General features: G+C 40.1%; 2 protein-coding genes across 4 annotated transcripts in view; both read right to left on the bottom strand.

Annotated features, from left to right (window-relative positions):
- Positions 1 to 1,112: 1,112 nt before the first annotated feature.
- Positions 1,113 to 7,460, bottom strand: LOC126821758 (uncharacterized). Of its 2 annotated transcripts, none has more exons than XM_050550253.2 (2): positions 7,322 to 7,460; positions 1,113 to 3,213 (listed from the first exon to the last, which is right to left on the bottom strand). In XM_050550253.2, exon 2 carries the CDS (start codon positions 3,177 to 3,179, stop codon positions 2,130 to 2,132), a length of 1,050 nt encoding a protein of 349 aa, XP_050406210.1. In that variant the 5' UTR covers positions 3,180 to 3,213; positions 7,322 to 7,460; the 3' UTR covers positions 1,113 to 2,129. The 2 variants fall into 2 exon arrangements, with proteins under 2 accessions (XP_050406210.1, XP_050406211.1); XM_050550254.2 differs by lacking the exon at positions 7,322 to 7,460 and adding an exon at positions 5,070 to 5,195.
- Positions 7,461 to 14,510: 7,050 nt separating this feature from the next.
- Positions 14,511 to 27,843, bottom strand: part of LOC126821750 (serine/threonine-protein phosphatase 6 regulatory ankyrin repeat subunit B) — a 35,370-nt gene continuing 22,037 nt past the window's right edge. For both annotated transcript variants that reach the window (XM_050550237.2, XM_056101329.1), the window contains exons 9-17: positions 25,803 to 25,936; positions 24,596 to 24,762; positions 22,050 to 22,701; positions 21,000 to 21,073; positions 20,288 to 20,383; positions 18,891 to 19,102; positions 17,904 to 18,061; positions 16,564 to 16,737; positions 14,511 to 15,556 (exon numbers count right to left, since the gene is read on the bottom strand). In XM_050550237.2, the coding sequence (XP_050406194.1) occupies positions 15,399 to 15,556; positions 16,564 to 16,737; positions 17,904 to 18,061; positions 18,891 to 19,102; positions 20,288 to 20,383; positions 21,000 to 21,073; positions 22,050 to 22,701; positions 24,596 to 24,762; positions 25,803 to 25,936 (1,825 nt within the window). In that variant the 3' untranslated portion in view covers positions 14,511 to 15,398. The remainder of the gene's footprint in view (positions 15,557 to 16,563; positions 16,738 to 17,903; positions 18,062 to 18,890; positions 19,103 to 20,287; positions 20,384 to 20,999; positions 21,074 to 22,049; positions 22,702 to 24,595; positions 24,763 to 25,802; positions 25,937 to 27,843) is intronic.

Below are 27,843 nucleotides of genomic sequence, written 5' to 3'. Positions count from 1 at the left end.
TGAAAATGGCAGTCGATAAACCCAGTAGAAGGTTGATTAAAATTTTGGAATAGTTTGTAATTGATGTAATTTGAGTAAAAAACGCACTAATTCAAATATCGTTTGGGTTATGGCTAGGATTATACTTTGTAGTGGAAGGTCGCGTCCGGGGGTCATTTGTGCGGCGTTTGACTCTTTGACGTCAGAAATTTGATTAACCAATCAGCGTTGATGTTTCTAGTGGGATACACAGAGTTCCGTGCACCGCACGCCAAGAATTCGCGGCAACAGACCGTTTCATTGGCTAATCCCTTACATCAACCAGGACGCGGGTTATATAACAACTCTACCAGATCCTAGTGTAATAAAGACAAAACAAACGAAAGCTACAAGATACGAAACGAAAAAGGATTCATGCTTTAACCAGATTGGTATTTAAAAACTCTAACAGTTTAAGCTCCATTACTTGTAATATTGGTGAAGAATGCCCAATGTTCATCTATCTCTTTATGACGTCAGTTGTGTAGTCAACCAATTTAAAAATTAAGAGTTTTCAAACGTATAGGTTTGTGAGATTCACCAAGACAGTAGATGAAATGAAATGAAATGGGGTTTAACGTCCTACTTGCTCTCACTGGGCTAATGAAGACGGGCATACGCCATAAAGGAAATGCAGGAAATTTTGACCGGGCAGCGGCACTATGGCCTACTCTTATATCGAATTCCAACTGCCAAGGGATCTTTTACGTTCATTGCCAATGTATACAAGGGACCTCGGTTTTTCGTGCCATCCGAAAGACTAAACAGCTGCCCTGGTCAGGCCCTCCGTCTTGCATCACTGACAAGGCGAAACCACGTCGGAAAATCACGATGAACTTTCTCGGCCAATGCAGGGAGGGTCGAACACACGACCTCCGGGCTAGCGAGCCAGTGTCTTGCTCACTGAACCACCGTGGCTCCAGTATGTACATGACCATAATAAAGTATTTTTTTTTTAACTACACGCAAAGACTGGACGTAGTTTGTTTTATGAATTAATAACACATATATACTCTTCAAAAAAGGTAGGGGATATTCAGAAACAATACAAAACTGCGGAAATGCACTGCGGTTTTTATTACAGGTAACCAGTGTATGTTAATAACAGACTAATTGCCTACACATGAACATAAACAGTTCATATGGGCGGCTTATCTGACGGCCCCGTTTCACTCGCAAAGAGATACACTGTCAAAAGTTAAAATGTGCGTTTTTGATTTTTGTCTTATGAGTAATTGCTCCACCAATCCTCAGACATTCAGCAATTCGTCGTGGCATGCTCCTATTCACCCATCCAATCACGATTTGGGTCAATCTGACCCACTCCTCTTGCAGTGCCACAGCCAATTCTTGCAGTGTTGTCGGTTAACGTTGACGTCGACGAACACGTCTCCCGATCAAATTAAACGTAACACACTAAAGCAAAGATACGCTAAACAGTAAATCTTATGAAAGAACCGATAGGAAAGCAAACATGGATAGGATAAACCAGAAAGCGGCAGTTTTTATCAACCCTTCCCTGAAGTGTTAAATTTGACAATGAACCCCTCCCACGTGTATGGTGGCGCTATTGCAGCTCAGTGGTACTGTTGGGGCGATAAGTTCTTCATCTGTGAACATACTCTTAAAGCATGTTAAGTGTCCATGACTATTTATCATATCACAACCTGCATAGGTATTTGCATTTCAATATCCCCTACTTTTTTTGAAGAGTATACAATGTTTTAACTCCATGCATGGGGATAGATGATCTAGTGGTGTAACGCGTGAGCGTGAAATCACAAGGTATATCTTGAGTCAAGTTGGGTGGTTTCGATTCCCCGCTTGTACATGATACGGAGTAGAGTCGTCTGTCCAACCTCATGGGTTTCCCCCCGGGTCCTCCGTTTTCCTTCCACTGCACTAACGATCCCTACGCGCATGCGAATTATTGAAATAAAATTGAACCATATGTTAATCTTGAAATGACCTAGTTTATGTCTAGTGGACGTTAAACCAAATTTCCCTCTTGTTCTCTTTAAGGCCATGCAAAGACTGGATGTGTTTGGTTTTTATAAATCGATAACAATATCGCATCTTTAAACATTAATTATTAATTACAGCACTTCCAATTAGCAAATTTTCTTTTTATTCAAATGATAACGAGCCAAAGGCATAAATGGTCTATTAAATGTTTTACAGCTGGATACTCGCCATTTTGTTTTTTTCACAGACGTCCCAGCTTTATTCAAACCGGAAGTGACGGGATGTAAATCACGACTGATCTGTCCGATAGTATTACTGGTCGACTTTGTGACACCAGTTGGCGAAATATCCCAAGCCACGCCCACAGATGGTATACTGTCTTGTTCTGATTTATAAGTCCGTCTTTGTAAAGGTATTTTAGTAGATGTTCTATGATACCCGACGGTATCATCACCACGCTTGTCCGTGTCACATGACCCGACATCAGAGAGATTGGAATGTTTAAACGTGACTTTTAAACCACTTTTCTTCCGCTTACTCTTGGATTCCTCAGTGCTTATGCAGCCAGGTGGGGGCAGAATAATGGATTCGTAGTCAATGATTGGTTTTTTAAATGGTGATTCGGCTACTCTGTGTTGATATCGGGACGGGGTGTAAAACTCGATGGGTTGAAATATCCCTCCGCGTTTCACCACACCGATATGATCGTCCGATTCTCCATACGTAAACGATACCGGCACACTTTTTGTAGATAATTTAGAAACGACTGACTCGGAACGAACACTATTTGTATCTATATCCGGAAGATGCGCGTTGCTATGTAGATCTGGATGCGTTAAACGTTCCCAATCACGCTGACGATTTAAGCGTTCACGGATCAGATTCGCACGTTCCTCTCTGGCTCGTGAATCCAGCCTCGACACCCCTCGTAAACTTACAAACCTATTCCTCTCTTTATTTAAACTGGCTAAATGCAGTAAACTTTGTTCGGAGTCAACTAGTCCAAATCCAAGTGCCGATTTTTGTAAATCATCCTTTCTCAGCCGCGCTGCTAAAGTTTTATCCAACAGATTTGTCTTCACTTGACATGGTCCGATATCAGAAACGAGCGATGAAAGTCTTCTACACTTTGGTTCCATTGGGTTGAAACTTGGCCCCTGTCGTTGGTTGGATTTTATCATGACTTCAACGGGCATCGTCGTGAAACTATCGAAGATGACTTTCTTCTGTCTGTAAACACAAAAAGAGTTATCCATTATACAATCTTAAAATACAGATCCTATTTTGTTTCGTTTTTTAAAGTTCAAAATTTCGTTTTACCTGTCTTTACTACACTAGGATCTGAAAGAATTGTTATATAACCCGCGTTCTGGATGCTGTGAGGGATTAGCCGATGAAACGGTCTGTTACGGCAAGTTTTTGGCGTGAGGTGCACGAAACTGTGGGTAACCCACTAGAAATGAAATGAAATGAAATGGGGTTCAACGTCCTACTTTTCTGCTCCGAACTGGGCTAATGAAGACGGGCAACACACTAGAAACATCAACGCTGATTGGTTAATCAAATGCTGATGTCATATTGTCAAAAGTAGTTCGTATGACCTCTGACGCGACCTTCCACTACAACCGGTCAGATCTTCATGTAGTGTAGGCCATTGAAAGTATTTTAATCAGATAGTCGATCATACAGATCTCTTGATAAGTTTTGGGGTGATTTTGTTAAAGTTGAATTTTTTTTAAAGGAATAGGAGCCACGGTGGATCGGCGGCTAAGACGTTGGCTCGCTAACCCGAAGGTCGCGTTTTCGATCCCTGGATCTTCTGGCGGGGTTCCCCCTTGTCAGTGGCACAGGACAGACGCCTGGCATAGGACAACATATAGTCTTTCGAATGGTACGAAAAACCGAGATCCCAAGTACACATTGGCGTGCAAGTAAAATATCCCTGGGTATTTGGAATTCAACATAAGAGTGGGCCATAGTGCCGCTGTCCGGGCAAAATTGTCCCCATAGCACACTGTATGGCGTATGCCCGTCTTTATTACCCCTATCGGATAACCGAAATTCATCGAACCAGAACATTAACCTGGCGTACAATATTGTATGCTAGGTTTATTTCCGATCATGTTGTTATAATGTTCCAGTTCGATGAATTTCGAGAATTTTTTTTTTTTTTTTGAGAATTTTTTTTTGAAAAATGTCATTAATTATGTAGAACGAGACGTGCTACAAATTACCTTGACGGAGAAATGCCACTAATGCCACTAATCACACTAAAGGAGACACGTCACTAATTAAGTTGAAGGACACATGTCACATGTCACTAATTACCTTGAAGGAGACATGTCACTAATTCCCTTTAAGGAGACATGTCACTCATTACCTTGAAGGCGATATGCCACTAATTACCTTGAAGGACACATGTCACTAATTACTTTGAAGGAGATATGCCACTAATTACCTGGAAGGAGACGTGGCACTAATTACCTTGAAGGAGACGTGGCACTAACTACCTTGAAGGAGACATGCCACTAATTATCTTGAAGGATACGTGCCGTTTATTTTTTTGACGGAGTCATGCGATTAATTATTTTGAAGGAGACCTATATGTTTTTATATGTAATTAAAGGTTAGGTGAGTAGAGCGTTTGTCTTTTGTACTATACCGGCTTCTCTGCATGGCATGAAGTAAAATGAAATGGCATGGGTGTATTTGTGTATATGCTTGATAACGACTTGTAAAATCTTGCTTAAACGCCGCAGTGAAATAAACCACTATAATTATAACACATGACACAATTATATGGAATACAAGTTACTTAAAGAGTTTATTACAGCGACGTTTCGACGAGGGTTCTCCCGTCTTTGTCAAGCAAAGAATGACCATCATAGTGCAATGAATATATATATACAAAATATTAAACAAAAACAAACATCCATATACAATCAGAGATAATCATTGTCATCTATAAATAGTGTTTTATATGAAATGAAATGGGTTTAACGTCCTATTGTTCTGCCACGACTGGGCTAATGAAGACAGGCATCGCATTAAGAAAGCATTAATGTTACACATAAGAATATATTTACCCTCTATTTCTTGTCTCTCAGTAATAAACAGTAATTGTATTCCATAGAATTGTGACCTGTAATTGTTCTCGTTTCGAACGCATGCTTATCTAATCTTTTACTAATGTGATCAAAGATAATTATCCGCCATTATTAATATGTTTATGACGTCATTGTTTATTGTATAGTGGTAATAACAATATGTTTATGACGTCCCCGTTTATTGTGTGTAATATGATTATATTATGATGATGAATATATAACACTTATATTGTTATAATGCTGGATTAAGTTAAATAATGACCTAATTAATCGACGAGGCACGAAATATTATATCTATTATTACAAACTTGTAACAAATAATAGTACATACTATAACAGTACAGAATCAGCATACTTTGCCCCGCGGACGATGTGCGTATTGTCAAAAAACAATCTAGATCATTTCGAGACAGAATGGATCCTTCAAAATCCAGGAAATGGCATATAAGGGACTCATTTTTTTTCCAGGGAAGAATTGACGTGTGGCTGCGACAATCGTATCTATGCATCAGTGGGTTTCAGTTGACGTGCACGCTAATGTGTACACGGGGAACCTCGTCCAATCCGAATGAGTATACGCTGTCCCTTGCCACACCCTCTATCCTATACCACTGACACGAGGAACCACTCTAGAAAAACCCGGATGAACTTCCTCAACCAACACCAGGATCGAACACGGGACCTCTAGGTCAGCGAGCCCATGTCTACTGACTGAGCCACCGCGGCTCCCATGTCATTACAGAACGCCTTACTTAAAGCAATAAGGAGGGGGGGGGGTCGAATGGTTAGTGCCTGAGCGCTGTATCATAAGGTCGTTCATTGAGTCAATTGGCGTGGTTTCGATTCTCCGGTTGTACGTGACAAGGAGTAGGGTCACCTGTCCAACCTCGTGGGTTTTCTCCGAATTATTGAAATAAAATTGAAGCATATGTTAGTCCGGGAAAGACCTAGCTTGTGCCGAGTGGACGTTAAACCCCATTTCTCTCTCTCCCTCTAAAGCAATAAGGAAACATAAAACACTTAAAAATCGTGTGGTATATGATCTTGATTTATTAAGAGAACAAATATTGAATATGTGTCAAACGATAGGTCAAGCTATATATTGATATCTTTGATAGAATCATAAATAATTAGTCAATGATAACAATAGAATAACATTAAGGTGTTACTTGCTATAACAATTAATATTCACCGATGTCATGTGTACGAGGTGGAGGATGCAGCAGGGTAGCTTGGACGGGATTACATCTGCAGACGGGGTATGAAATGAAATGAATTAGGGTTTAACGTTCTACTGTTCTGCTCCGACTGGGCTAATGAAGACGGGCATACCCCATGCAGTGTGCTATGAGGGAAATGGCCTACTAGAGATCTTTTACGTGCACGCCAATGTATACACGGGACCTCGTTTTTTTTGTCCCATCCGAACGAGTAGACAGCTGTCCTTGTCAGACCCTCCATCCTGCACCACTGACAAGGGGAAACCACGTCGGAGGTATGGGGTATGTGTTTAGTATGAGTTAAATGTCTCATCAACAGACCACATGGTTTCTTTTTATTTTCTACCTGTGTTGTAAAAATTGATATCTACATGTGTTGTCTGCGAGGCAGTGTATACGTCTCTAACTAAAAAGGATAGGATCAGATAAATAACGTCTTATCAACACAACACTCTAGTTATATTGGAGCAAACATGCGGTTGGAAATAAAATTAAATGAAATGGGGTTTAATGTCCTTTGCTCTGACTCGGCTAATAAGTCGGGGGATCCTTTACGTGTTCGCCCCATTCGAACGGCTATACGTTGTCACTTACCCCCATCCCCGCTATTCTACTCCCGACCCAAATATACCAGTACATGTACGCAGTAATATATATTTTTACATAAATCAGTTATTTATATTGTGTCCTATACGTAGGATTGTCTTGTGTATTTGTTTGTGTGTGGTGCGGTCTCCCTGCATTTACTATTATAAAGTTATGTGGATTTTAACCCACAAAGTAAATCCAATAAAACATAAAATATGACAATATGTTAGTTTCAAATTTATATAAGTAACGGCCCGATCATCGACGTGAGGTTGAACGCCATTCAATTTCTATTGTAACCAGAATCCAAATATACATGTACATTTATGCAGTATACAGTTGAAAAGAAAATTAATTATTTATACAATTCAGTGGTGTAATTCCACAGAATAAAAAAAAAAGAAAAATAAATGATATTGTTACCTTTCTTAGAAGTAATCCATTTGAAAACTTCAAGTGATCGACTTGAATTAGGTTTAGTTAAACTAAAAATCTTACACACAAAGTTAAGCGCCTTTCATAGTCCAGTATGTCTAGTCCAAAACACCCATCCTATTCAAAGGACAGACTAACGTCTGGTTGTTACAGACTATTACCTACTTGACATGTAATGGCCCATTTGTAACAGAACACTTGGCAGCCATCTTTGTTTCACATGGCAACAATGGTGGTATTAGTTCGTCCAAATAATACAGGCTTATGTTGAGCGTATAAACAGTGACTTTGTCTGTAAGGGAGTTTGTATGGAAACAACTAGATACAAAGATTAGAGAGAGAGAAAGATAGAGAGAGAGAGAGAGAGAGAGAGGTTTAACGTCCACTCAAAACAAACTAGGTCATTTCGCGATTAACGCATTGTTCAATTTTATTTCAATAATTCGCTTGCGCGTAGGGGTCTTTAGCACTGGGAGGAAACCGGAGGACCCGGAGAAAACCCACCAGGTTGGACAGGCAACCCTACTCCTTGTCACGTACAACCAGGGAATCGAAACCAAGCCAAATTACTCAATGACAGACCTTATGATACAGCGCACACGTGCTAACCATTCGACCCCCCCCCACCTCAAGTCGAAATGAAATGGGGTTTAACGTCCTACTTTTCTGCACCGACTAGGCTAATGAAGGGAAATTTTTCCCGGACACCGGCACTACTGCCTACTGCTTTATCGAATTCCAACTGTCAAGGATTATTTTAAAGACACGCCAATTAATGTGTACACGGGACCTATGTTATAAGTCCCATTCGAACAACTACAGCTGACAAGCGGGGATTCGAAATCTCGGTACTTGACTCAATGACACACCATATGATTTGACCGGCACGCCTTAAAACACTAGGCCACCCTCCCCCTCCCAGAAAATAAATGAAATGAAATGGGGTTTAACGTCCTGCTGTTCTGCTCCGAACTGGGCTAATGAAGATGGGCATACGCCATGCAGTGTTGTATGAAGGAAATTTTGCAGACAGTGGCACTACGGCCTACTCTTATATCGAATTCCAGCTGTCGAGGGATCTTTTACGTGCACTCCAATGTGTACACGGGACCTCGGTTTTTCGTCCCATCCGAACGACTAGACAATTGTCCTTGTCAGGCCCTCCATCCTGCATCACTGACAAGGGGGAACCACGCCGGAAAATCTGGATGAACTTTCTTTTCCAATGCAGGGATCGAACACTCGACCTCCAGACTATCGAAATTTTCTTTGGATTTTCCAAACGGTTCTTACCCCTTCCTTTCAATTGGAAATCGGGGGGGGGGATGGTTAGCACGTGCGCGCTGCATCATTAGGCCTGCCATTGAGTCAATTGGCGTGGTTTCGAATCCCCGGTTGTACGTGACAAGGAGTAGGGTTGCTTGTCCAACCTCGTGGGTTTTCTCCGGGTCCCCCGGTTTCTTCCCACTGTTAAAGACCCCTACGCGCACGCGAATCATTGAAATAAAATTAAACCATATATTGGTCTCGAAATGACCTAGTCTGTGTCGAGAGGCCGTTAAACCACATCTCTCTCTCTCTCTCCCTCTCTCTCTCTCTCTCTCTCTCTCAATTGGAAATCAATATAAGAGTAGATCATAACATATTACTCTTGGCAAAATTTCTTCATAAAATATGCCTGTCTTCATTATCCCGGTTGGTGCAAAAATTCCCGACGTTAAACCCCATTTTATTTCCTTTATTCACAGATGATTATATATATTTTTGGCAAAAATATGTTTCCATACATTTGAGGTTTCAACATGTCCGTAGAGTAAATTCCATACTAATAACTGGCTTATTATTTACACGGTATTCAAACAGCTTCTCTTTGTGACTATATTTAGATATTTCTTTTTGAGCAGTGATTATACTCATATAATAACCCATTCACACATAACAATGGTTAATTTATACACGTATAGGACTTGCTTACTACGTCATTAACTATTGTGTATCAATGTTAATTTGTTAGGTTCATTGATCCGTTATTAATCTTATAACTAGTAGATTGTTAGGTCATTAATTGCACAGTGATCAAGTTTATGTACTTTAATTATAACAGTTGAAAGTGGAAGGGTGAGGGTATTAGTCCGGGAGCTAGGTGGGTTTTGTTCAACATGGAAGGTGCGGAAGATTTGGCATGCTAGTGGTGTATGGCAGGGTTAGGAGACCCCAGAAACCCAATTCTTAAGTTGCGCCAGTGGTGGGTGTGGTAGGAGGAGCCACCCATATTACCCCCCAAAATGGGTTTATTCAACATGGAAGGTGCAAGTTCCACTTCAGTGGCATTTGATAGAGGAATGTGCCCTGAATTAGGAAATATAACTTAAGAATGGGATTTTTGGTGGAATGGCCATTTAAGAAGAGATCAAAGGTCACTAATTAGCAATTTTTCGATTTTACTGAAAACGATTTTTCCATTATCTCATGATCTATTCCAAGTATATCGCACAAAACTACATGGACATTTTTGATAGTGCTAGGGGCAAAATATGAGACATAAAAAAATGAAGTTTTAGCTAAAAGTATGACATAATCTCAAAAATAACGAAAATATCACTCGAACCCCATCGGTAATTAAAATGTTAATCAACATGAAAGGTGCGAGTGAGAAACCAAGCCTAAATTGTACGGAATGATATCAGAAATCATTATCATCAACTTAAGAATGAAATTTATTGTGGTCAGTGTACTTAAGAAGAGAATAATGCTGGTCTGCACCAAATGACCCCTAATTAGAAATTAATTAACGTGAAAGGTGCGACATTGGAACAAGGTGTAAAATGTAGGGATTGATCATAGGATTCACAACCACTAACTTAAGAATGAATATTTAGGTGGTAAATGAACTTAAGGACAGCAGATGTGACCAATAACCTTAAAAAATCAGTGACAAGCAGTGCAATATGCCCACAATGCTATGTTTCCTCTTGATCTCTGATAGTAACACTGATACAATAATTACCGCCAAACATAGATCTATATGTCATGTTAAGACAACTGCCTTCATCAGATGATATATGATTCCTCCCTGCGAATCAAAAGTGTCACTACAGATGACAAGGGCATCTTTGTCGCAAAGATGTCGGAAAGCGCTGATAAATCAGGAATTACCCAGCACCCATCGCCAGAAGATAGTTGAGAGATGGACAGAATGAAATCATGTCTTTTAATGGTCCTGAACTCCGGGAGTCATTGGTTGAAGAGAACATTGAGCAATCTGATCAGGATACCTCTGATGATGACTTTGACACTGCTGCCTCTGATGAAGACAGTTGCCTTAACATGACATATAGATCTATGTTTTAAATGACTCTTGGTATGAAGGAAGTGGGCGGTAATTAATGTATCAGTGTTACTATCAGAGATGAAGAGGAAACATAGCATTGTGGGCATATTGCACTGCTTGTCACTGGTTTTTTAAGGTTATTGGTCACATCTGCTGTTCTTAAGTTCATTTACCACCTAAATATTCATTCTTAAGTTAGTGGTTGTGAATCCTATGATCAGTCCCTACATTTACACCTTGTTCCAATGTCGCACCTTTCATGTTAATTAAATTTCTAATTAGGGGTCATTCGGTGCAGACCAGCATTATTCTCTTCTTAAGTACACTGACCACCAGAAATTTCATTCTTAAGTTGATGATAATGATTTCTGATATCATTCCGTACAATTTAGGCTTGGTTTTTCACTCGCACCTTTCATGTTGATTAACATTTTAATTACCGATGGGGTTCGAGTGATATTTTCGTTATTTTTGAGATTATGTCATACTTTTAGCTAAAACTTCATTTATTTTATGTCTCATATTTTTGCTCCTAGCACTATCAAAAATGTCCATGTAGTTTTGTGCAATATACTTGGAATAGATCACGAGATAATGGAAAAATCATTTTCAGTAAAGTCGAAAAATTGCTAATTAGTGACCTTTGACCTCTTCTTAAGTGGCCTTTCCACCAAAAATCCCATTCTTAAGTTATATTTCCTAATTCAGGGTACATTCCTCTATCAAATGCCATTGAAGTGGAACTTGTACCTTCCATGTTGAATAAACCCATTTTGGGGGGTACTATTGGTGGCTCCTCCTGCCACACCCACCACTGGCGCAACTTAAGAATTGGGTTTCTGGGGTTTCCTTACAGTCATACACCACTAACATGCCGAACCTTCCGCACCTTCCATGTTGAACAAAACCCACCTAGCTCCCGGACTATATGGTGTCTAACACATGCGCTTCAGATCATAAGGCCTGGCATTAAGTCAAGTGGCGTGGTTTCGACGATCCCACACCACGATCCCATATAGAGAGAAGGGTCGCCTGTCTAACTGCGTGGAACTTCTTCGTGTCCTCTGCTCACGTTCATTAGGAGAGGACGATAAACCCCATTTATCTCTCTCTATAACCAGAGAGAGAGAGAGAGAGAGAGAGAGAGAGAGAGGTTTAACGTCCACTCGGCACAAACTGTCATTTCGGGACTAACATACGGTTCAGTTTTATTTAGATAATTTGCTTGCGCTGTGGGAGAAAACTGGAGGACCCGGAGAAAACCCACGTGGTTTTAAAAGCGAGTGAGGCGACCCTACTTCTTGCCACGTACAAGCGGAGTATCGAAACCACGTAACTTGACTCTCTCTATAACAGTTTAAGATAATAATAATGCAATTTATAACAGAACGTACATGCTAATTCAGGTGATGTAAACAAGGCTGCTTTTCTGCTATTCAAGGTGTGAGAGCCACGCAGCGCCGTAAGAAATGGGGATAAAAGTCCCCTCAATAAAACTAGGTCATTTCGGGACTAACATGTGGTGCATCATTATAACAATAATAATTTGTCTGGCGCGACTGTGCGCAGGTATCTTTAGCAGTGGCGAGGTGGGGAAACCTTGAGTACAAAGAGAAAACCCATAAACAAGTGTTTTGATTAGAACACCCGGTAACATATCTACAATATGATTAAAACACAGATCCTATTTCGTTTCGTTTTTATAGTTCAAAATTTCGTTTTACTTGTCTTTACTATACTATGATCTGGAAGAGTTGTTATCATTGACGTGCTCTGAATAGTGTGAGGTATTAGCCAATGAAAAGGTCTGCTACGGCGAGCTTGAGGCGTGTTTTACACGGATCTGTGGGTAATCCACTAGTAACATCAATGCTGATTGGTTAATCAAATGTCTGACGTCATAGGGTCAAAAGCTGTTCGCATGATCTCTGACGTGACCTATCGCAACAACCGGTCAGATCTTAATGTAGTGTGGGCCATCGAAAGTATAATAAACGAAACGAAATATAGATCTGTATTTTAATCAGATTGCATATCTAGGAAGTATTCGATCACCAATGCAAGCCTATCGCTAATAGAGAGGTTAAGATGCACCCCGAGATTGGGAACGAGGGGATTCCCTTTTTTGCATGCCACGTCATTATATAATAAGTTCTCGAGGGCTTCCCCCACGGCGGTAGACGAACGCGCTCGTGAAAACGTCTTGGACCCTTTGAAGTCGTTAGGGAATTCCGTCATGACTTAATTCTATTGTAGGCCATTTTTTTTATAATTATACCAAAAGACATCCCTTTCAAATATACCAACCTTTGTTAGGCACTGTCGACACTTTCAAACAGTCCAGGTTTTGCTCTGTTCACGATGAACTGACCATCGCGTTTTGTCAAGAATGCTGATTGTTCTGAACCATGAAAGTGCGCCACGTCTTCCGAGAACGACGATGACATTCACCTCGTTCTTGTAACGCATCTGAACCTCTCTAATAACACATTAGGGTCTTGGTGATGCGTATAGAATGTGCATACATGTATTTATAACCTATCATTCCCTTTCGGTCACTTTTTGTAATAGTTGTCAAAGAAACTCCTTTGCCGGAATTATTAGGAAAGTCTTATTCCTAATTACATGTAGATATGGGGACTTTCAATTCGTGTACTGGCTTCCACCGACAACCCAACAAACCGATGCGTCGTAGATAATGTGTCATATTCGTAAAGACATCGGCGTTAATTCCCAAAATGTGACATCCAACCCTAACCCTAGTCAAGGAGGGAGGACATCACCAAAGGGTTATTTTCCAACCTATTCATGTGCCACAGCTTGGTTGTAAACAAACTCCAAACAGTAACATTTGATTCGAAATTTCTGATCTTCCCACCCGGCCTGACCGAATCATCGATGTGTTGTGGGGAGTTAATTATTCACACAATTTGTTTTGCTTTAAATCTCCAGTAACGATCAAAGGAAATCCAAATGGGGTTCGATGTTTTACTTTCTTGCATCAACCGAGTTAATGCAATGAAATTTGAAAGAAATTTTGCCCAGGCAGTCGCACCAAGTGCTACTCTTATTCTGCCAGTTGTATACACAGGACCTCGGTTATTCTCCCTATCCGAAATACGCATTGCTACGTCCTCTGCCCTGCACCACTGACAAGAGAAAACTGGGACGGAAAACCCCGAGGTACCTTCTCCGCAAACAGCGGAATCGATGCCGAGATCTCCAATTTTGTCTGAACCACCTGTGGGGGAGGGTTAACACGTGGCGTGGTTTCGATTCAGCGTTTGTACGTGACAAGGAGAAGGATCGTCTGTCCAACGAACCAGAGTGGGATCATTTATTATTATTACTGCCAGGAATCTTTTAGATTTTCTACAAGCGGGGGACCCAGTGGGAGGGGGGTTGCTCAGCTACATGAAAGAAATTGTAAATCAACACTTTTTATGAGAAAAGTGTCATGGTCGTGTGCTTTATCCTTTATCCTCAGATTGTGGGATGGGATGGGCATTCAAAGCACAAGATAATTATATAGACATATGTGGCATCAATGCAAGTGAATCACAATGTGATCCAATTTATTCATAATGAAAAAAAATGACGTCAAACAGGGTGTTGGATTTCACTCTTTAAAAAGCTCAGTGTGTATGTATGCCTACGTAATTTGGAGACGACGATTACATCATGTGAAATTTCCTTAGCAGGAACCAGACAACCCCCATCCTGCAAAAATTCCTGGATCCGCCCCTGGATTAATAATTTCTGAAGTACCTTGTACATTATAATTGTAAATTCAAGGCCCCAACTCCATGGCAACCACAGATTCTAATCATAACACGACAACCCATGATCTATTATACAGTTATTTATTTATAATAATTTGTTATATATATCTGACTTATATCCACATACAACAAAAACCCGAGTTGTTTAAATGAGAAATGGTATCAAGTGTTCTATAAACATACTAGACTAGCCTACTGCATGGCAACAAACAGTCCATTTTCTCCATCTTGGTGGCAACGCTATTCGAAATATGAAGCTCCACCAATTCACGTAAAATCAACATAAAACTTGGCATGCTTGTTCCTTGAACAACTGCGCTTCGATTTGTCACATGCCACCACAATTCCGAGATGGTGGTGATGACGTCATGGTCGGTTCCTGTTCCGCAGTACGCTCGTAAAAAAACAAACAAAAGCCATGGAGAATATGCTGCTTATTATAATTCGAGCTGTAATTATTACTCGTGGTGAATACAGAAAATACCAGTTTACTAGTTGTAAATAACATTATCTTCTGGTTGTGGTCACATATGTGATATCGCGAAAAATAAGTAGTCGACTGATTGACTTGGACGGATATAAAACGATCAAACTCTAACATAATATTGTGCTTTAATTACTTGAGGTTAAATATGTTAGTAACAGTAAAATGTATCCACCATTTTTGGTACATAGCACTCATATGTTTCTGGGTATTGTATTTACGAAAAAAAAGGGGGGGGGGCGATCGTCGCAGTTTGGCAATCGATCGAAGGCTTACACAATCAACTGTGACCGGGCAGTTAAGTATATAAGGCCACAATTGGCTAGTCACAGGCATATTTAAAGGCGAAACAATCTTTGTGTTAGATTATTTATATTGTAAGCGAGCACGTGTTTTTGTAGTAACCGTTACTATGCACACGTTTCCATAGTAACTGTAATTAAGCACATTTTTCTCTATTAACTTTAACTAAGCACACGTTTCTATATGCTGTTGTCCTTGTTGTTGGTTTCGGTATTCCTGCTCGCGCTGTTTTCGTTGTTTTTCTTTAGCCTCGTATTCTTCCGGTGGCAGAAACACCAAGGTATCTCTGGGTCTAACACTGCCATTTTGTGTGGATCGATTATCTGAAAACATTAAAATATAGACATAAATATCTAAATAAACAAACCCACTAGATTTGTGACGTAGCCATGACTTTGCTTGGGGACGTTGGTCAGAAAAAAGCGAGCATCAAATGTTGAGGGATGGAGGTCTGATTAATTGTGACTACTACGGATGTTGTTTAAATTTGAGAGAGAGAGAGAGAGAGAGAGAGAGAGAGAGGGGGTTGAACCTCCACTTGACACAAACTAGGTCATTACGAGACTATCATATACTTCAATTTTATTTCAATAATTCACTTGCTTGTAGGGGTCTTTAGCAGTGGTAGGAAACCGGAGGACCCGGAGAAAATACACGAGGTTGGACAGGCAACCCTACTCCGTGTTATATACAACCCGGGGAATTGAAACCACACCAGTTGACTCAATGACAGACCTTATGGTACAACCTCCCCTACCCGTCAACCACACACACACACATTTGAATTAAAAAGAAGACATATCAGACTATTATAAGACACAATCTAGGTTCCGTTGCTTTTTTTGCGTGTTCGCCCTCTCTGACGATCGAGTCTGAGTTTGTTTATCAGATACACACTACCTTTAATTTTACTGCTATCTTAAGACTTTGTCCGGTCGCGGTATGTCCCTAAGTGAAATGGAGTTTAACGTCTTACTTCTATGCATCAACCGGGATAATAGAGATGGGCATACACTATGGGGACAATTTGGCATGGAGAGTGGCCGGATACTCTTCATCGAATATCATCTCTCAATGGTTCTCTTCTGTGTATGCCAACGAGTACATGGGAAGGGTGGGGTTTCGCCTTTTTGCCCCATCCGAACAACTACACACACTCTCCCTTCTCAGACCCCCCTCATCATGCACCACAGACAAGAGGAAACCAGGTTGGAAAATCCCGAGGAGGAGTCTCATCCAACACCGGGTTAGTGTGCAAGCACCCTTTTCGCTGCGCTACCATCGCTCCAGTATATGAATTCGTAAGAAAGTAAATCCTGTCCCACCCTACCTTTGTAACCGTTTTCTATCACTATTTTACGTGAACCGTATGCCGTCATAACGTTCGTCGTTTCCCTCTGTGATTTTTTCGAGAAGGTTGAGGTCGGGCGGGATCTCACGGAGTTATACGAGAAGGATGTAGTCGGGCGACTACATGTTGACTTGGTAATAATATCAAATGGCCCTGAAATTATAAATAAACAAATTTTTGTACAAAAAACCAATTCGTGTTAGATTGTCAATAGATCACTGGTGTATAATTTATACCTATCAATAATAGAATGGTTAAACCTTTACCCTTGTTGTGCAAATTTCAAAATGAAGAGAGTTCGTTAAAATCTTTATCTAAGTGGGATGGATATGTTGAAGGTAAGTTCATTCTTTATCATGGCTATAAAGTCAATCAATACTTAACGCCATAATTTGCCTTTTTCGGAGACAATGTCTAGGAAATGAAATGGGTTTAATGTACGTTCTAATGTTCTGCTCCGATACCATGCTAATGAAGACAGACATACGCCATACAGTGTGCTATGTGTGGAAATTCTGCCCTGGCAGCGGCATTATGGTCTACTTTTACATCGAATTCCAACTGCTAAGGTATCTTTTACGTGCATGCCAATGTATACACGGGACTTCGGTTTTTTGTTCCATCTGGGCGACTACACAAATTTAAATGGGTTGTATTGAGATGAAAAAACCCAACACCTTAGGGCTTACTGTTACTGGTGAAGCATCAATTTAGATACAGTATTTTGTGTCATACATAATTATGCGTTGATTGCTTGTTAGTCTACGGTTGTAACACGGATATGCTTGTTTTTGAACGGTTTGTAACGCGTGTATGGTTGTTTTTTTATATTTCGTTTAAGGTTTGTAACACGTATAAATGCCTGCTTTTTTTATATTTCGTGTTCTGTTGTAACAGTATAAATAAAGGGAGATAACTGCCATTAAAAGATTGAAGAATTGCATCAAGTGTCCTAGTCTGGTTTTTTTTTTTTTTTTTTTTTTTAAATTCGTTCACGGGATTTTGTAATGAAATGAAATGAGATGTGGTATAATTCTGCTCCGACCAGGCCAATGAAGACGGGCATACGCCATACAGTGTGCTATGGAGTAAATTTTGCCCGGACAGCGGCGTACGGCCTACTCTTATATGGAACTCCAACTTCCAAGGACTGGATTTTGACTTTAACATTTGGTTAGGATAGATTTTGCTCGACAGATATTATTATATCTTTAACAATATGATCGTACGAGAAAAGACCACGTGGTAAATAACGACCCAGAAACATCGCGTGGTAAATAAAGGCGATTTGCGTGTAAAGTAATAATATGACATCTTACGTTTATCATCTGAGAACAGATCATGGGGTAAATATGGACGATATGCATGTAAAAGTCTTTTGCGTAGATCTTCAGATCTTTTCTTCTGCCATTCTCGATAATTATGCCGCCTTTCTTTTTCTGCTTGTTCATACTCGGATAGCTGAACAATCTTTTCTCTAGAATAAAATAAAAAAATAAAAAAAATAAGGCCATTTATAGATGGGACTGATGATGTAAACATAACAAGTCTAGACTTAACATAAAAAAACATGGCTGATTATTGATGGGACTGATGATATAAACATAACAATGAACGGAAGTTAGCGTTCTACTGTTCTGCTCCGACGGGGTTAATGAAGACAGGCATACGCCAGATACTGTGCTATGAGGAAAATTTTGTCCGGGCAGCGGTACTATGGCCTACTCTTCTTCTTCTGCTTCTGCTTTTTAATGGCCACCATCAACTTGTTGATTTTTATATCGAATTTCAACTGCCAAGAGATCTTTTACGTGCATTCCAATGTGTACACGGGACCTCGGTTTTTCGTACCATCCGAACGACTAGACAGCTGTCTTTCTTCAGGCCCTCCGTCCTGCACCACTGACAAGGGGAAACCACGTCGGAAAATCTCGATGAACTTTCTCGGCCAATGAAGGGATCGAACAAGCGAGCAAACGTCTTAACCACTTAGCCACCGTGGCTCCCCTACAGATAGGGGAATGGTTTCAGGCGAGTTATTTGCCCACTGAATTTGATTACCTCGCTGTAAATATAAACGTAATAGACTTAATGCTATTTTGGATAGAAAGTTTTATTTTTATAAGCGCATATGGTGAAATGTCCCGTTAGTCTCTATCATCCAGAAAAAAAATTATACCGTACGTTGAAGACTAGGAGGTTCTGGGTAACCGAGACTAAAGGACTGTCTAACGTTGTAAGTGGGTCCCTTCATTGAGACGAGAGGGGAAACCCCTAGACAGTAAATAAAAATAAAGGCTACTTACTGTTTAGGTTCTGTTCTGGGTGATTTACTTGATTTGGGTTTTAGTTTTTGCTGCTCTTCTTTGATTCGTTCTCGTTCAGCTTTATTATAGTTTTGAGCTGTCTCCAGGATATTCGATGCTTGGTTATCAATATTGTTATACATATCCTCCGTTCTTTTAACAGCTAATTCAATTTCTCTTTCCTTTTTCTTCTTTTCAGCTTCCAACTTTTCCTATAGATATTAATTGATAAAAACAGTTTGAATTAAATCTAGAACTAAATGTTGGTATTTGGTATAATTATAATTGAAATGGTCGCAGGGGTATATAGGAGAGGGGTGATATAGACTATGCATGTTCCCCTTTCCTGTTACGTGGAAAATATTTCAAAAATAACATTACGCTATGAGTAAGTATATGTCCATGTTCGTAAGCGAGATTAATAAATAACCGGTCTGATTCCAATTTCTAACTCAGGGGCAAATAACTCGTGATTGAAATATGGTTTATACTATTTTGTTTTTAGATCTGACCGCGTTTAGATCGAGGTCTAATTAGAAAATGAAATGAAGACGCGCATACGCCATACAGTGTACTATGGGGGAACTTTTGCCCGGACAGCGGCACTACGGCCTACTCTTATTTCGAAATCCAACTGTCAAGGGTTCTTTTACGTGCACGCCAATGTGTACACGGGACCTCGGTTTTTGTCCCATCCGAACGACTATACGTTGTCCCTTGCCAGGCCCTCCGTCCTACAACAATGGACCTCCACCTCTAATTAGCAGCCATCGTGGAATAGGATGCTAAATTGCAGCTCTTTGGATCGTGTCCTGAAATAGGTAAACTAAGTAGCCTACCTATGATAAAGTGGCATTAGGAAAGATTAAATAAAGAGCTGACAATTCGCGCTATAAAACTTGAAAATTAGATAATGAAAAGAGAATATTTTGAAAATTTCAGTCAAATTATTTCACTCTGAGTCAACTTGAGCGACTTGAAGCATATGACGGCCACGAAACGTGTCGATCTAGCGCTGTCTAGTCGTTCGGATGGGACGAAAAACCGAGGTCCCGTGTACACATTGGCGTGCACGTAAAGGATCCCTTGACAGTTTGAATTCGATATAAGAGTAGGCCGTAGTGCCGCTGTCCGGGCAAAATGTCCCTCATAGCATACTGTATGGCGTATGCCCGTCTTCATTAGCCCAGTTCGGAGCAGAACAGTAGGAAGTTAAACCTCATTTCATTTCATTTCTGCTCTTATCGCGGACTTATAGAACTGATTTCTTTCTAGCTGTTGCTATTTGATGAGATTCTATTTTTCTAAAATTCCCGAAACACATCGAAAGCAGACACGATTATTGTTCGGTATTTTAGAATCGGACCAGAAAAAGATTATAATATAAAATGGCTTACTTCTTGTTTTTGAGCCTGTTTTCGCCTCTTTTCACACCGTTCATCTGTTTGTTTCTTGGCAGTGTTGATTTCTGATTGCAATTTTTTGTGTTGTCGCTGGAAAATAAAATCTTTATTGTTTAAAATTTAAGATGTAAATACAGTGGCGTGGCTTGAGGTTCTTTAACAAATTGGCCAATAACTGAGAAGTCATTGCAGCCATCTTGGAAATGTGATGTATATCAACTGACGAAGGAACAAGCATGTCGAGTTTCATGTCGCATGAATTGGGCTTCTTTGGAAGCGCTTCGTTCCCTAGAAGAACAGGACGAGCAGCGCCGGGTAACAGTTCCTGGTACACAAATTACATTGTGTCAGCCGTCTTGTAACCAATACCTCTTCTGTATTTGGGGGGAGGGGGGAGGTGGCCGGATGTTAACGCATGCGCTTTGTATCATAAGGTCTGTCATTGAGGCAAGTGGTGTGGTTTCGATTAACCGGTTGTACGTGACAAGGAGTAGGGTCGCATGTCCAACCTCGTGGGTTTTCTCCGGGTCCTCCGGTTTCCTCCCACTGCTAAAGACCCTTACGCGCAAGCGAATTATTGAAATAAAATTAAACCGGAATGACCTAGTTTGTGTCAAGGTGTGGTTGGTGTACAACCGTGTACACATTTGGAATAGGATGAAAATTCGTCGCCCTAGCAAACACAAAATAATCTGATAAACCTTACCTGAGCAGCGCTTTGAACTCTGCGATATGATGGTTTCTTGTCTTCGTGTATATGTGAAACAAACTTACATTGATCTGAAAACAAAGCAGAACACCAATTTAAGCAAAGCAAAGTAGAACATCCATTCAAACAAAGCAGAACACTCACTTAAACAAAGCGGAACACCCATTTAAACAAAGCAGAATATCCACAGCACGGTATGAAACCATTGGGGATACCGAGGATCCGACAAGGACCGATAAGAGAGTATTTTGATCAATATCGCCCAAAGTATTGCTAAAACATTCCAACAAGGAAAGATATTATGTCATTCCCCCAGAATAAAGTAAGTTAAATGAAATTTCCAATATACAAATGTTTCATTAACTATTGTTTAAATATTATAGCGAGAACTGTCTGCTCTTTTTTTAAATCTTAGCCTACATAATGCATCTTTAATTGATTTCATAAAAAATGGAAAAGTTATTGAAATTGTGACAAAAACGGCTTTAATGATTTCATAAAAAAAAAATGAAAACGTTATGGACAAGCAACGACAAATGTGTTTTGTTTGTGACAATTACACTTTGGGCAATATTTAACAAAAAAAACACCCTGTCGGTTGGACCGTAGATTGAATTTTCCGTTTTAACTTAGACATTGTCTTTTGGGGAGCCACCGTGGCTAAGTGAGTAAGACGCTGGCTCGCTAGCCTGGAGGTCACGTGTTCGATCCCTTCATTGGCCGAGAAAGTTCATCGGGATTTTCCAACGTGGTTTCCACTTGTCAGTGTTGCAGGATGTCTAGTCATTCGGATGGTATGAAAAACCGAGGTCCCGTGTATACATTCGCATGCACGTAAAAGACCCCTTGGCTGTTGGAATTCGATATAAGCGTAGACCATAGTGCCGCTGCCCGGGCAAACTTTCTCTTATAGCACATTGTGTGGCGTATACCCGTCTTCATTAGCCCAGTCGGAGCATAACAGTAGAACGTTAAACCCATTTCATTTCATAGACATTGTCTCCGAAAAAGGCAAATGGCGATCAATGGCGTTAAGAATGAGCTTACCTTCAACATATTCATCCCACTGAGATAAAGATTTTAACGAACTCTCCTCGCCTTCCTTATTACCAGCTGCCGTCGCCGATCTCTCCGTATCGCCCTGCATATGTTTATATAAACCTACGTCATACATCGGACTCATGTACAACTGCGCACGTCGCATCTGGTGCAGTTGACGTATATATTTCCGTTCTGCTTCATATCGACGAACACTAGCTTGTACCTCCTCGATTAACTTATTCTGACGTGACGTCTTCTTTGGTTTTGGTTCGGTCACAGAATCAATACTGTCGTTGCTAATTTTTCTAGAGTTGTCATCTTTGCTAGCACTTGAACCCATTTTATTGTCTTCCGGTCTTAAAGTATTTTTACGCATGGGTGACACATTCTCTCCACTTCCGGGTCGATGCGACGATCGACGTTCACCTTGGTACGGAGATCCAACACTAGACTTTCTCCGTCCGTCTAAACCAGGCGACCTAGAACGGGGCCTGGAACTCTTTGGGCGGCCATATTTATGGCGGAAGTTTCTCTGTATGACACGAGCAGAGTGATGTGTAATAGAAATGCCAGTTTTCCCGCCTTTTGTTCTGATGTATTCCGCCGCTTCCTTGTTATTTTTAGCAAGAGCGGCGTCATAAGGCGTATAATACTTTCCCTGAAAAGAATACAAAGCACTCGATGAATAAGAAATTCTGAAATTTAAAGCATTGTTATATATGGCGCTTAATGATTGGCTTACTAATCGGTCTTAGACGTTTTCGGTGTCTTATAGTCTTATATTATGAACAAGATTCTCTCTCTCTCTCTCTCTCTCAGAAGAGCGAACGAGAGAGAGAGAGAGAGAGAGAGAGAGAGAGAGAGAGAGAGAGAGTTTAACACGTCCACTCGACACAAACTAGGTCATTTCGGGATACTAACATATGGTTAACTTTTATGTCAATAATTACGAGATGGGGTCTTTAGCAATTGGGGCGAAAACTGGAGGACCCGGAGAAAACCCACAAGGTTGGACAGGCGACCCTACTCCTTGTCACGTACAAGCGGGGAATCGAAACCACACCACTTGACTTAATGACAGATTGTCTGATCCAACGCACACGCGTTAACCATTCGACCACCCAACCACCTAAAACCATAAAGAATTAGATATTAACCGAAAAATGTAAATAACGACCAGAATGAATGACAATACTGTCTTTGCAATATTCAATAATTTCCGATTCATTCAAAAAAGTATTTATTTATATGAATATATTGATATAATTTATACTCAACACAATAACCCTAATATTGAATTGTACCATAACTAACGATATAATAAATTACATACCTACGGACAAAAAAAAAATAATAATCAAAAAATCCGACACATGGACAGATTAAATCGAGCTTCGTATACATACAATATCATTTCTAATATGAAGGATATTATTAGCTTAGCAACGGTGTTAATTATCATTTGAATCTATGGGCGCCGCCATTTGTATGTCTTTCTTACAATAAATAGCGTGATTTTGTAGAGATATCATAGCTGATGATTACCTTTTAAACTGTTCATTACCTACTCTCCATACTGTATTCAACAGTTATTCATGGTTCTCGAGATCGGTAATAACAATACAGGCCCATGTCCACAAGCCATGATTGCCACTTGAGACTTGACTATCATAAAAACTGTGATAGAAGACACCGAAACCCTGTGACATATCATTTTTCTCCTGAATTGTGTTTAGTGTTGTTAAGTTTAGGCAATGAATTGAATAAAACGGTGTGATGTCGTCCACGGCTCTCCAAATTACTCAAACAATATTCATTTGTCATACTTAGTTTGACTATTTCCATACCAATTCAGTTCAAATCATTTAAAGGGACATTAGGTAAAATTAGATAAATAGCTGACGGCTCTCGCCATTATAGTTAAGAAATGGATACTGAAAAAGAGAATATGCTGAAAATTTTAGTCAAATTGCTTCACTCTGAACCCAGATATTAGCGATTTAATTTTGGGCTAGCTTCGATCGTCATAACCTTTGTTTCTATGATTATCTAGTTTTACCGTTATTTCATCAAAACAAAACGGATTCAAATCCACTAAACCACGATGGAATCCGATGGCATCGATATCGACAAGGGGAAACCACGCTGACTCGAGTCTGAGTTTCGGGACTCGAGTTACAACCATAGGCGTACGGGGAAATTTTTGACTGGGGTGGGGGGCGGTGGTGGATGGTGCCCAAAAAATGTAGTTAGGTTCTTAGTATGTTACATAATAATAATAAATTCGCTGTTAAATTGGACACATTCAAGAACGCAATATTTTTTTATACAACTTTTACAAAGTACAATTGTGTGCCCAAATTTTCCCAGCATTTGGTGCCCCCCAGCCCCCCCCCCCCCCCAGCTCGTACGCCTATGGTTACAACCTCTGATCATGTCTAAAACCTATCTTTACTCGTATAAACATCTTGTTTAAATCATGGCCTATTTTGCCAACATGATAACTACAGTGTATCTTGGAAAATGTTGGGTTTTTTTTTAAAGTTGTTTACCTTGGACTTCATGAGGAGATTTATAGTAGCACCAGCGTCATATAAATACTTGCATAACCAGACGTTATTAGTTAGAGCAGCTAAATGTAGACACGATCTACCAGCCTTATCCAATATATCCACAGATTTATCAGCTGGGCGGTTCTTTAATAAAAAGGCTACAACGTCTGAAATAGAAGATAACAACTAAACGTAATTATATAAAGTTACCACCGAAGGTACCCAGCAGCCCCGGCTTCTGAATTTAAAGAGAGAGAGAGAGAGAGAGAAACGGGGTTTAACGTCCACTCGACACAAACTAGGTCATTTCGGGACTAACATATGGTTTAATTTTATTTACATAATTCGCTTGCGCGTAGGGGTCTTAAGCAGTGGGAGGAAACCGGAGGACCCGGAGAAAACCCACGAGGTTGCACAGGCGACCCTCCTCTTTGCCACGTACAACCGGGGATTCGAAACCACGCCAGTCGACTCAATGACAGACTTTATGATACAGCGCGCGCACGCTAACCATTCAGCCATCCACCCCCCCCCCCCCCTGAATTTAAAGTCCATTGTATCTCTTTAATTAATTTTACTTAAGATGAGTATTTATTAAGCTTTCTAGATCATCTCAATTGATTGGTCAACAATCGTTTGTTGTGATTTGGTATATATATTCAATGATGATGATGATGAATATGAAGATGCTGTCGGAATTTCTACCAATCAAAGCAGATTTTTCAGGAGAGAGGTGGGGGGGGGGGGTAACGTCCACTCGGTTGTTTAGGGACCAACACATGGTTCAGTTTTATTTCTATAATTCGCTTGCGCGTAGGGGTCTTTAGCCGTGTGGGGGGGGGGGGGGCGGAGGATCCGGAGAAAACCCACAAGGTTGGACAGGTGACTATTAAGAATGGTGTATAACTTATATCCTTGTGGTTTTGAGGTTAATATATTGGAGGTCGCCCTAGTTAGGACCTCATTGTTAATACATCCCGAACTTTGTTGCCAAGAGCGCTCTTGTAGAAGACCCAGTTTCCATGACTACCACGATCCGGTAAAAGGGAGATCGAAATGAGGTTTAACGTCCACTAGAAACAAATTAGATCATTTCAAGGCTAACATGATGCAATTGTGCTTCAATAATTCGCTTATAAGGAATGGGAGGAAACCGGATGACCCTGACAAAAACCCACCAGGTAGAATAAAGAAAACCCTATCTTACCAACATGACCTGCTAGAGCTGCTTCATGTAAGGGGAGATCACCCTTTATACTCCGTTTCCATAGATCAACATTACGTGCATGCAACAAATCTAGAGCTTCTGTCGAACCTTTACCAGCTGCACAATGAGCTGGCCTGAAACAAAATCATTAGCAATTTGTTTATTAATTTTCTGTTTGTTTTTTGTTAATATGTTTGATAAGAATTATCAATGGTCCACCTAATTATGAGCATGAATATTGTCTCAAAGCTTCTGGTTTTCCCAAATTTGCGGGTAGTTCTCCACGACCGAACAATTTGGACCCCCTGCTGCTCAAATTAAAGACACGCCCCTGATAAGAACTGAGTTGGGTCAGTTAGTAATGAGCTGGTTCACAAACTAGGACGTCCATGTCAATCGATGCCTTTAAGATGTTTTATATTCACACAGGCCAGTGTTTGGTTAATAGGAAGGAATATTTCGTCAACACAAAATACTTCGGTATTTTTTATTTCTATGGCTACGTGTGCAAAGGGAGAAGTGGCTAAGATTTTTTAAGTGGCTAAGATTTGTTAATAATTCATATACAACATACTACGGCGATGCCCTTGTGTGCGATATCACTTCGGTGTACGCGGACGTTAAATGAAGCTATTTTACACACTGCAGGGGCAACTCTTGCAATTTTCCCAGGAATCACTTATCTGCGATATCAGCCTAACCTCTATAAAAAGAAGTTAAATATTTCGCCAATAGTATAATTCGGTCATTTTGAGAATAACATGTAGTTTGTAGTTCTACTGTTACGGGTATACAACGGGTAACATTCCCCCCCCCCCCACGTTTCCTTTACCTACGACTCTTCTTATTTTGGGATAACAAGTTGAGGGTTATTTTAAGATTAAATACATCGATTGTCTTGTTGAAAGAGATACTATCTGACTCTAATGCATTGGGGATATTGTATTTAGTCAATGGTTGAATTTTGACATACCATGAATAAACTGCTTCTTAAAGGAGCTAAATCGCTATTATTTGAGACCTAGAAATTGACACAAATGGGTCGCAACGCATATAATAATGTAATATGAATGTATATAAACTGATTTACATTCAATCGTTTCTGTTTCTGCTGTAATTTATAATCGGTAATGTTCGGCGACTTACGCGAAGAGTGCATATAGAATGGCAGTCTTTGGCGTCTGATTATTCAAGTCTACACCGGCAGTACTCTCCTGTGGGATATGTTTAACTTCGTTTATCGAGTCGCTTCATTACAAATGTTACTCGAAAGCATTCTGGCACGCGATTCGTGTGCCAATTTTAAAATGTTACATGTTGTCTTAAATATTGGATATCACGCAACATCAATGTTGATTTAAACTGACAAATAAGCTGTATTTGCAATATATTGTGCTGTAAGTGCTAAGCTGCCCGTACTGAGGCACTGCTGCCTACTCTTATTTCGAATTCAAACTGTCAGGGGTTCTTTTACGTGCATGTCCACGCGAACACAGGGGATCCGATAAGGGAAAACCACAATGTAAAATTCCGGGAAACGTTCTCTGTCAAAACCGGGATTGGAATCTCGGTCTACCTGGTTAGCGAGCCAGGAGCAAATCTTCAAAATGAAACTAGAACTATACTTACTATTTATAATAATGTATCCTGGTTTAAATGAAATGAATTTAAATATTGTTTGTATCCAATCACATTGATATGATATTGACCGGTCCGTTAAGTAAGACGATTATATATACTATATATATGTATACACATCTATCTATATCAAGTAATACCTACATATACATATTGTATATAATTAATTCTTTTCATATCAACAACAAAAAATATACTTCTTAGACAGAGCTATCGTCACACGACAGGAGTGATCTACATTCTTGAAACAGAGAACTATCTGCCTTGAGATTAGATCCTTGCCCTGTATTACCGCCATATTCACAAATTAGTATATCATTTATAATGAGATACTAATCGGTTTGGCGCATTTCATACACACAAAGACTGAATATAAACTTTAAATTCATAAAATGGAAACGAC

The sequence above is a fragment of the Patella vulgata genome, chromosome 5, assembly GCF_932274485.2.
Source record: "Patella vulgata chromosome 5, xgPatVulg1.2, whole genome shotgun sequence".
Taxonomy (NCBI): domain Eukaryota; kingdom Metazoa; phylum Mollusca; class Gastropoda; family Patellidae; genus Patella; species Patella vulgata.
The sequence above is the reverse complement of the archived record's forward strand: the minus strand, read 5'-3'. Positions and strand labels throughout refer to the sequence as shown.